The 12,038-nt window shown below is 29.6% G+C and overlaps 1 protein-coding gene across 1 annotated transcript; it reads left to right on the top strand.

Annotated features, from left to right (window-relative positions):
• Positions 1-332: 332 nt before the first annotated feature.
• On the top strand, positions 333-11,406 carry LOC137929660 (1-acyl-sn-glycerol-3-phosphate acyltransferase alpha-like). The gene is made up of 5 exons (XM_068772707.1): positions 333-532; positions 5,910-6,043; positions 6,673-6,854; positions 7,450-7,618; positions 11,086-11,406. The coding sequence occupies exons 1-5, from the start codon at positions 333-335 to the stop codon at positions 11,256-11,258; spliced, it is 858 nt and encodes a 285-aa protein (XP_068628808.1). The 3' UTR covers positions 11,259-11,406.
• Positions 11,407-12,038: the final 632 nt, after the last annotated feature.

Genomic DNA, 12,038 nt, shown 5'->3' with positions numbered 1-12,038 from the left:
AAAATAATTGCTCTTGTGTACTTTTTTCGGCTACATAAAGTGGAATAATAAAGGCATCTATTAATACAGAAACGAAAAGTATCAAATCCATTTACGTATACATTTTTAAAAACAAACGTTTTAAAATTTATCTATTTGTAAAATTATGTGATCATGTCCTTAATATAATGACGATTTTTTTATATTTTATGAATTGTACAAGGACCATCTCCCATCTACTCAATCACTTCACTCAATTTCTATTCGAATAAAATACATTTATAGAGATAAGCGACACTCAGTCTATTCGTTGGTGGCGTATTTACTGTTTGTGTTATTTAATATTATCAATTATGTGGGAAAAAATCCTTTTTTTTGGCTCAGTGTGCTTATTAATGTGTTCTTTTTTAAGAACTAAAACAATTTCTTACAGCGAACCTAACAAATTTAGATATCAATTAAATTTCTTCATTTATTATTTTATTTGTAGTTCAATCGCATTTTTTGTTTCGCCTTTGTTCTTATTAAGGCCTAGAAGTGTTATGAATAGCAAGTAAGTGCAGTTTTTTTTACTTCACTATGACATCCCAAACTTCTGCATAATGATTTAAATAAATATCATATGACACGAGTGGAACTGGAAATAGGATTGTTTTTCAGCTGGATATAACATTAATATATAAGTTACAATATTTTTTATTTCACCTTATTCTTTTTTCGCGTGTTCGAAATGTAAAATCAAATTGTAGGGACTGTCCTTTATGTTCTTTCTTTTTTAAAAATTTCTCACTAAACATTTTTTTAATAAAAAAACGTAACAAAAAAAAGGTAAAAAAGAAAATTTATAAAAATAATTAAAAATGGCACTAGTTCAGCAAAATTAAATATCATTCACCGTAAACACGGATCAAGGTATCTTATTATTATATTTATTTGATAATTAATACGTTATCGGTAAGTATTTACGATAGCAATAGGCCTTGTAAAAACAATAAGCTGATAATAAATGTTTGATTAAATATTATATTATTATATTTATTAATATACACATAAATCAACTGATTTCAACTCGAGGAAACCAAACGTTATAGTTTTATAATAAACTGTACTGACAAAGTCGATTCGCGATTATCGTTATCATTAGGAGTTTCTTTCGATAACAAAGCATTTGAGTTGAATAACCTGTTTCCGTTATGTTATATTTAAAAAAATTGACGGAAATTTTCAATTAGTGTACGACTACTTTAGTGTATACACTATAAATAAGTTTTATATGAAATCAACTATGTTTTATCATCACCAGTTATCTTAACGATTAGGATGACCTTTTCATTTTTAAAAATGTTTCCGTATTTTTCGTCAGGAACAATAAACTACATGAAGCGCAATAACAACAATTTACTTTATCATTGTTTTTACATACGCAACAATTTATTCTTCACTAGACAATCAAAAAGTCTTGCATGGCTATAATTTAAATTAGACTTAAATTCTAACCGAAAAATATGATTTTTAACTATTAGCTTATAATTAAAAGCTTTTTGTTATTTAAGCTTTTTAACGCTTTCAGAGCTATTTCCAATCAACTTGCATAAAGTTATTTCTCTAAAATACGTTAATTACTTCTTTTATTGAAATATAACAGACCAATAACTTCTGTCAGTACAGTTTTTAAGGACAGATACTAAGCAATAAATAATTTTATTATGCAGATAAACCTTTCTTTCTTACTGTATTTTCGTTACGTTGTCTATTGTTTCGGAAAGTATTTATTTTTAGATAATATTGTAAATAAATTAATTGCCTGAAAATTTGCTGAAAAATATAACCAACGTGGTTATAAAGTCAAAAAAATATTCTGTGCATTATGATTGATATTTTGTTTTTGATGCTCCCTTTTATTATTTCAAGATACACATCTCAGTTATAAATAATGCCTGAATACTTTAAGTTGAATGAAGCTATCAGAATAATATTTTCTAACAAAATAACGTTTAATTTTGTATTGACGGATGAAGAAAAAGTGACATTTCAAGTGATGAATGATGAAGCATGCTAATAGAAACTTTTTTCGTTTTCACTACTTTTAAAGACATATAGTAAAATCAATCAGAGTTCTCAACCTTAGATATTGTACGAAAATCTAAGTTTTTATAGATTTATTTACCGTTTTTGCAACTTAGGTAATGGCGGCCTTAGGCATATCTATCGGTCACCCCAATAAGTTTTTAAACCTAATCTAGAGAAGATACTAATTAGTAACTATAGAAAATAGAAACAGCATAAGTGTGAGAAAGGTAAAAATACACAAATGAATAAAGAGATACACAAAGCCTAAACATTTCAAATTCGAAAGGAATAGAAAATAACGTCTGTAAATATTACCACAGTAGTAGTAATATTTTAATAGATCATAATTAATAACAGTACATAATTATTATGTGATTACGAATTTGTAATATTGTTGTAATTTTTTGGTGAACACCAAGGCATATAAAAAGAATACATTATAGTACAAAGCGCTTTTTATTTCTTTATTTAAGAGCCAATAAGATGGTTATTATTATTAATAAGTTAATAATTGCCTATCATAATAGTCGTCATCAGGAAAACACCTTTAAAATCAACAAAATATTATAACGCAATGGTTTCATGTGCAGCTTTAAAATTCGTAACAAAAGTTAGATTCACTTTCATCATCATCATCTTTCATCATTTCAGCATAAGAACGACTTAAGTAGGCCTCACTTAAAGATCTCTCTTATTTCTCCTTTAATTTGTTTATAAAAAGTTGCTATATCGTTCATGTTCCCACAAACCTGATCATCGTCATAATAATTTTAACCGTAGAACGTTGACAGCTGAACACAGGCCCTACATAGAGTAACAATAGGGCCGGTTGGATCCAGTCTACATTCAACGTCTTACGACTACACTTTTTACTTTGCGTATTTACCATCATTTTTATTACATCCAATTTCTTGTTTTATTATTATTGAATTTAAGGTGTAGATGTTTATTTTCTAGTTTTGTGTCGTATTAACGATATCGCGTTACCACTAGCATGTGAAGGACATATGCGTTCAACCAGCACAATCGCAAAATTTGTATTTTAAATCTAAATTCTGTAAGATAGTTTAAAAAATACAGAATGTTGGAAATAATAATGCTTTTAGACTAATTTCTCTTTTACAATTTATAATTATTTTAACAGCAGCTATTTAAATGGAGGATATTAATAATTTTGTATAAAAACTTAAAATAATATAGGGTGTTTCTTTTTTTAATTTTTTTACTATTCTGGTTTCGTATAGTTATTCTTGATAACTTTTTCTATTAATAATGGGTCACAGGCATCATTGAAATGATAAGTGCTAAGTTTATAACCACATATTTTAGATCTAGAAACCTACTTTCGTCCTAATTTTTAGCTTCAAAATCTTTACCATGAACCAAATATATCTTAGTTGTTGATTTTAAAACTGAACAAATTGCAGAAAAACCTTTTTCCTTCTGTTTAAACTTTTTTTTAGTTTCTTATATTTACTGAAATTTAAATTTTAACATTATTTGTTTTAAGTTGTTCATGTATACATATCGATACTAAAGCTGCCCTTTGTAAATGTGGGCACGAACTTTATTGATAACTTAATAAAAATGACAACAAAAAAAATATAATTAATTCAGATATATTTTCACATATGAATGACAGGAAACCGAAACATATATTAAAATCAAATTGTTTTGACTATGCCGTATTATGCAAAAAACGTTACAATAACAATGTATAATAAAGCTATTTAAATCAATTAATAAAAACTTGAGAATAGATTTGCCTTTGAAGCTTATAGCATCCGGTAAATTTTTTCTCGATTGAGTCATACTCAACAGCAGTTGAGTTGTATTCAAAATTTCTTATGATCATACATATAACTACTCGCGTACCATTAATACATTTATGTAAATTATTTTTCTCTAATGACATTTATCTAATAAAAAATAATTTAGGCACTAATAACATCCATTACGCAATCCATATCTACTCCACCTATTTTTTGTTATAGTTATCAACGGCATCTTTGCAATTCTTTCGCTTCTCCACGTTTATATCAATTCCGTCCTTAATATAATACCGATTTTATCTTTATTTCGCCATATCGATAAATTTATTTCACTTATTAAAACACAATCATATAGAAAAAGATTTAAATTAACTTTTTGTTATTATCTAAAAATCCAATTTACAGTAGACAGGGTCGAGATACCTCAGGAGCTGTGACAGGAAGGTCTTTTGTTAAAAATTAAAAACCTAAAAACTACATACAAGGTAATTGGTTATAGGTGTAAGACTATCGTATACAGTAAATAATAATTAATTTATATGTATATATGTAGTAATCCGAATTTTTAAAACGAGTTATCGAAGTATGTTATCATTACTTTATTATTACTTCTGAAACCATTGATTTTTGGATATGGTCTACCGTACATTAATTGACAACATATTAGCTATACATTTACCCATATAATACTTTTACACCTATAACTAATCATCCTATATAAACATGTCTAAATGTAATAGGTAATGCTTAGACTGAATAGATGGCAAATTGTTTATTTGTTAAAGATACATAACTGCTTCAGTTCTACATTTCAGTGAAGTGGCTTGTACAAATATCCGTCGGCCTAAATGCACACAACGGTAGCAAATGTTAGGATCACAGTAGACCAGTTGGTTAGGTCTTCTGGGACAGTAGAGGGCCATAAGTACATAATGGAATTACCTGACATTACGTTGAATTTACTGCCGTGCGCAGTACTATTTCATATCTACCTAGTAAAATATTTATAAAGGTATATACTTAACAGATCACCCCTGAAAGCAAAGAGTAGAATCACACAATCATTTTATTTCTCTTCGTTTTGTTCCAACTAAAGAAATAAAGAAATATTTCTTGACATTTCTATTATATTAAACATCAATAAAGGACAGCAGACGTTTCAAGCATAAAAATGAAAACTTGCATAAGTTATGGCTGAAGGTGTAACTCATTTCTCAGTGCTAGGTTTCTACGACAAATGAACTCCGGAGGAGGCATCAGATGCTTTTAAATATACCATCATTTTTATACTAACAATTCTCTTCCGCCTCTCTCGGCTTATTAGATGCAGAAAACTTTCTTCGAGTCTGTGATCTTGAACACAGACGAAGTGTACCATATATCACGATATTTAACAGATTGGCATTTTGGGGATGATACAGAGAATTTACATTATCACCGGTCTTTGAGACTCAAGACTCGCTTTGTTATGGATATTTCAAATGCATGCGAACGAAGCATTTCGCTTTGTTGTATTTGTCTGTGTCAGTAATGTACCTATATAATGCGGACAGTTTCATGGACCTTGAATAAACTATTACAAGGCTAATGCACTTTATCTACGAAGATTGCATCATCATTACTTCCGGATAACAGCATGGTCTGGTCTATAATTTATGTATGTTTTCATTCACCTCTTAATTTTCTATTGTTCTTTTATTCTAATGTGTTCTGGAAGGTTCCATACGCAGAAACTTGTAAAATTTTTACATATTGGAACGTTCGGAGCAGGTAGTGACGTAAAAAAAAATATAGCCGTGAGAAGTGCTCCGTGGTTTTTTGTCTTCATGGTAGTAGAAATAATATAGTAGGGTAAAATTACTTGTAACATTTTTGTAATTTACTTTTAAATATCTATTCATATTTATAGTATTATTGTTTTCAATTTTATCCATATACCAGTGCCAGGTTTGGAACGATTACGCTTACGCCAATACTAAAAAAAATTCATGTTATAATTTTTTTATTTCGTCATGTCAAAACCATCTTTTTTGTCTCCTATATAATCATTAATACAATCACTAAATAATATTTCATTATTACTTTTAGATTTGGTGCGAGTATTTTGAAACATGTAACAAAGTTGTATGGTATAAATTGGGAGCTACGCGGTAGAGAGATATTAAGCGAAGATCGTGGAGCCATCATTGTGTCAAACCATCAATCATCTTTTGATATTTTAGGTTCGTAGTAAAAGTTAATTCACCTTAAAAAATATAATAATTTAAATCAAAGTTAAATTAAGATTTTTGACATGCTTTCCCTAAAATATTACATAGAGTGATTGGCTATAATTATAAAAGCTTTAAAGCAGTAAATATATAACTCTTTGTCCTATTTCGATTCATAATATTAATTTATTTTATCAATTGAAATACGATATCTGGAGGTACATAATCAGCAAGAGTAAATAGTCAGCAATAAGTAATTTAAATAAGCAGTAATCCGAATTTTGGAGAAGCTTTTACTTACTATATTATTATTGTTATTAAGTATTTCTAAAACTTGATTTTTAATACAGTGTACCACACATTAATTGATAGTATATAAGCTAAACATTCACCTCTATAATGCCTTTACACCTATGACCAATTAGTCTGTGTATTAGTAATTCTTTCTTTTAAAGACATCTAATTACGAAAAACGCATAACTAATTAGGATAAAATCCAATACCAATTGCGTTCTAATTCCATAACCGTTATTCCTAGACGTAAACACTAAGATACTAATGCTTATTTGTGCATAATAGATACAAGGTTGACAATAGTAGATAAGACTACATAAATAGAAATAAGGAGTTCATATTTTCAGGTTTATTCAACATTTGGGAGGTCGCGAACAAATTAACAGTAATTGCTAAAAGGGAGATTTTGTACGTTTTCCCCTTCGGTTTTGCGGCCTATCTTGCTGGAATAGTTTTTATAGACAGAAAGAATCCAAAACGAGCGAAGGATCAACTTAAAGTTACTACAGACGTTATGGTTAAACATAAGGTATGATACTTTTTATTCCTATAACAACGCTTAATAATACGCAATTTCATTGACTGCTCATTCTTTCTTTGAACTTAAAATCAATGATGCAGTGATTATTTCAGACATAATGGACGTATATAGTTTCTCTCTGACTTAAAAACAATAAGAAATTGAATTTTTAAACTCCTTAGGATATTTACAATTTAATATATTACCGTTTAACGATATTACTAAATAATTACATACAATTGTTAAAACGAAATATCTAGTAATTAGTTCACTTGATTCAATTCGATGTAAGTTAATTAAAAACTATACGATATTAATTTTAGGAAATGCTATAATATTACTGTGATTATTATTATTTATTTGTTATATTATTATTACTAACCTTAAAATGAGGACTTGTTCAAGTAAGAACGAGTAAAGACTTACTAAGGTTATTACTGTTAAGCAACACAAAAAATCAACTAAAAAAACCAACTGCCTCAGAAACTGCATCAAGAGGAAAAAGGAAAATATAATATAAAACAAGCATTAATTTATGTCCATTATACGTTTAACTATGAATCATTTTTTGATTTGTTTAATCCATAAAACTTTTATTTTCTAGACAAAGATCTGGCTGTTTCCTGAAGGAACGCGAAATAAAGATTATACTAGTTTATTACCTTTCAAAAAAGGAGCATTCCACATGGCTGTGGCTGCACAAGTTCCTATTATTCCAATCGTTTTTTCACCATACTACTTTTTAAATAAAGAGAAAGGTATCTTTAATAAAGGTAAGCAATCTTAAATTGTTTCTGTAATCTTATATTTTAATTAGAATCTTAAATACATAGTGATTATTAATGAATTAAAAAAAATGTTATAAATTACGTAAAAATAAAAAAAGACTTCAATTTTTATGATTTATTGTCTAAAGATGTCAGTGTGCGATGGAAACGGAAACAGGTTTCGTATAAGTTGAAGTTAATATATTCATATTGTAATGAATACTTCATATGTTCAGTAAAACGCTATATCTTTTAACTTAGTGTAGATTCTAATCTATCTATGTCTAGATAAAGCGAGCAAAAATATCTTCCAATGGTAAATGATATTGGCTGGTTATTAAGGGTATTAAAGGCCTGTCATTGTAGCAATGTTAAGGAGAGGCCTAGACTTTGTAATAGGCTTTACCGGCTGATTTGGGGTCAACGATGATTAATTTTTAATGCTACATCTGCGCACATAACCTTGCAATATATTCTTCTGAGTATGACATCATCAAATCGGAATAATGTGCTTATTTATATAGAATGACAAAAATATATTTATTCAAAACTTTTACTAGTAACTACCAAATATATCGATTTTTTATTTGTTTGGAAATCTATTTTTTCATGTTGAATATATTATCATTGCTAACATTGTGTAAGTAAGTTTATCACCTTGTGTGTAGGTTTTGTTGGAATTCTATGACATAGTGTAAAACAAAACTTTTATCTATCCTCTATATATTTTTTACTTTAAATTTAGTAATACGATTTTCTTTCGTATAATTTATTTTTTGACTTATTCCTGAACATATTAATATTTAGAGTATCTGGGTGGTCGACGAGTCTAACACGAAAAGATAAATAATTGAACTATTTACTTACATTATTCGATTAAAGTCAGTAATTTTTCTTAGAATGATCAAGAATCCGTAGCGTTTATAATATTATAAATTGTATTTAAAAATAGAAACATGCATATATATAACATTGTATAGAGATCTGTTATCATAGATGATATAGTTACATTACCTTCTTTATCTCTACACCGCCTAAATAATCAAATTTTTCCGGCATACTTTTTAATTTAAGAAATTTTTAAACAAATATTTACACGGTCTATACTATAGTACATAAAGACAATATACAAAATAATTCCTCATATACAAATCATAAATAACAAATGCTGGCTAATTAGTTCGTTGGATGAAAGGCAAACATTTTGACTGTAAATAAATTTGTATATTATTTCATAATTTTCTGAATGGTTTGCTCATTAACGTTATTACTTGGTTGAGGCATCGGAGAATGCACCTAATGACTGTGAAGTTGTCAGAAGCATATATCACACATCCATATAAACGAACTGAGCCCGGATAGAAAATTGCATTGGATCTTTATAGTGTAATCAAAACAGCACCGCCTATTTGGGCGACTGCGAGAGAGCAAAACGTAGTACGTGACAAAAAAGGATGACTAGTAAATTGTAGTGACAGTTAAAACTGCGATTCAATTTCAACATTTCGCATTCAACCATTGCAAAAGTTAAAATAGACAAAAATGTGCACAAGTATATCCTATGATCACGTAAACACAGAAGGATCGCTTATGAGAAGGAGGTTCCTATAAGAAGGATCAAGGTCACCAAAAGTAGAATCAGAAATGAGATGTAATTCAAAGAATGAAAGAAGAAAGTCGTAGTTAGCAGGTTATATGTCTCGTGCAACCGACACGTTGAGACGAGAACGAGAGGTTCTCTTATAGGCACCGCGAGCCGGTAAACGCGGCGTGGATCTATGTCAACGGTCTACCTAGTGGAAGGCCTCTCCAATATGTGGATCGTCGACATAACTGGTAACTAATGTCGACCGGAAGTCGTTGGATACGGGCAACGCAAGACCAGTTAACATTTCCAATTTTTGGGTGAGGCCAGTGCCTTGCAGTGGGAGTCTATAGGCCGTTATGATGAATCTGACGTAAATACTACGTAGTTTTTACAATAGAAATGCATCTATCTATTGTTTAAATTTTTGTACTTTATTTAAACAAAATTGTGGTATACATTTGTCACTAATGCATGCACTAGTTTCAAGGTTTGCTGTGATGTTTTTCGTAGGTGTTGGTGTAAAAGTTGTTGATATACTTTAAAAATAAAATGCAAAATTAAAATCAAACAGTAGTTTGAATGGCGTCGTAGAAAGTGAAATGTATGTTATATGCAGGCCGTAAAACTTACCATTACGTCATGTAATAAAGCAGATCGTCAATTATCTGGTAATAAGAACCGATAGAGCTAAGACCTGATCTTTTAGGCACATTCTGCGTTTGACTTCATCAATCTCGGTGATGCTATAAACCACCTTTCCACATAGTTTTCTGGTATAAAAAAGATATTTAATTTTAATCGTAATGTAATTTATGACAAAATAAAAAATGTATACATATTTTTTGTTATTAATACAAATTCAAAACGAAAATAACAATTATGATATTTATTGTAAGAAAAGAGTATTTGACATCTTAAATATACATTGTAGATTAGACAAAATACAATCCTTTTCATCATCATCATCATACGTACGCCTCAGGACCTCCACAGCTGAACAGACCGGTAGTCTGCATCTTGTTCAATTTGTTTCTTCACCTATATGGCCTGACCACTGCTACTTGCATTTGCAAATTCGCTTGATTATGTCGGTTAATTCGTTCATTTCCATTCCTTTTACAACTTATTAAAGAGTTGTATATACTCTAATTAATACAATTTTAATGCGAATATGGACGACTTGTAATAAAAAACGGCAAACGAAAAATCTTAAAATCTAGTGCTTTAATCATGTCACATCACGAAAATACACATAAAAACTACATTAATTAAATTTTTGTTTAGTTTAATACATATTCCTTTACATATTAATCATGAAACATAACCTCCTTTTGCCCGATTTAACATAAGCTCGTAATAATTCATACAAAGCTCAAGCCAAACAAAGGTATTACTTCGAGAATCTTTTCCCTTCTCACTGTCTCGAGCATTTAGGAAAATAACGTCATATTAAGATTTTACTACAATGTGCTCAAATACATGATTACAATAAAATAAGTTAAATAGCGGAATGTTGAAGTGAGATTTAATAGGCCACAGCACCCAGAACAATTGACTACAAGGGCCCTGAGGTCCTGGAGTCACGGACCACTAAGCTCAGCGAAGGACGCCCACAAGGTGGACAAGCAAACGTGTTTAGGTCATCGGATGACACTGGCCGCTTCCAGGTGGTCTTTCCTGTCTTGTCTTGTACCTGCGGGCTAATTTTTACAAACAAGCGACGCTGCGGTGATTTTACGTGAGAATTGCTTTTCTCAAGTCTACATAAATACCGGTTCCATTCGGTATTATTAGAAATCTATTAGGGGCGCTCCGTTCACCAATGAACGTCTTCAAGCTGTAATAGTGATGATAAGTGAAATAAAGAATTTTATTACTATTTCAGGGCATGTTATTATTAAATGTTTGGAACCAATACCTACGAAAGGTCTTGGACTGGATGACGTCGAAAAACTAACAAATCAAGTCCGCGACATAATGTTAATTGCTTATAAAGAATTAAGCAAAGAAGTAATAGCGAACCTGCCATCTGATTACGCACATTCTACAAAGGGATAATTATATAATATACATGGTGATTGATTATAAGTGTAAAACCATAAAAGGATGTATGTATAGCTCATTTGCAGTCAATTAATATATGTGACACCTTATTTAGAAATATAACGTAATGATAATATTATTATAAATATTAATATTACGAAAAAGTTTTTTTTTGAAATTCGATTTACTACTTATTAAAATTAGTTATTTCTTACTATCTAACCCTGCATATTTTGTACTGCCAGATATTACTGGCCTGTTGCTTTCCAATAGAAAATATAAATTAAAATGTCATGTTTTAGAGTGCTTACTTTATACAGGGTACTTGGATGTAAGAGCTTTTAAAACTTTTTGCTGACAAATTAAGTGTAATAATCATCGCGAATAAATAATCATATGTGATAAACATACACTTAAAAACTAGTCCGATATTTTCAAAATGTTCTAATGCAGACATTGCTAAGTACAACAACAATATGACTTCGTATTATTACCATTCTACGTATATAAGGCTTTGTTATACACGCTTTGATTTCGACTGCGGTATACATAAGCTTTTGAATGTGCAATGGAGCTATGTCATTGTATTACGAAACACAAACAGTTGGCTGATAATAAAATAGAACTACTATTTCGTTCTATACACTTCTAGGTATGAAGAATATAGAGTGTTCAGTTTATAAATACTGGTTGTATATATTCCAGAAAAGAATATAAATTATTTGAACATCTTTAAACTTGTTTGTTAATTAACTATCATAGTACTACACTTCCTTCCATCTATAATCTAAATTA

Source organism: Battus philenor, unplaced genomic scaffold, assembly GCF_028537555.1.
Source record: "Battus philenor isolate CCGP_79_NKW_IND1 unplaced genomic scaffold, ilBatPhil1.0.hap1 SCAF_5, whole genome shotgun sequence".
NCBI classification, from domain to species: Eukaryota; Metazoa; Arthropoda; class Insecta; order Lepidoptera; family Papilionidae; genus Battus; species Battus philenor.
This window is presented reverse-complemented; position numbering and strand designations above follow the sequence as displayed.

Coding starts and splice junctions, on each gene's coding strand:
- LOC137929660 (XM_068772707.1), top strand. CDS start 333: ATGTGGGAAAAAATCCTTTTTTTTGGCTCAGTGTGCTTATTAATGTGT. Junction 6,044..6,672: donor ATCATCTTTTGATATTTTAG/GTTCGTAGTAAA, acceptor TCATATTTTCAG/GTTTATTCAACATTTGGGAG. Junction 6,855..7,449: donor ACGTTATGGTTAAACATAAG/GTATGATACTTT, acceptor TTTATTTTCTAG/ACAAAGATCTGGCTGTTTCC.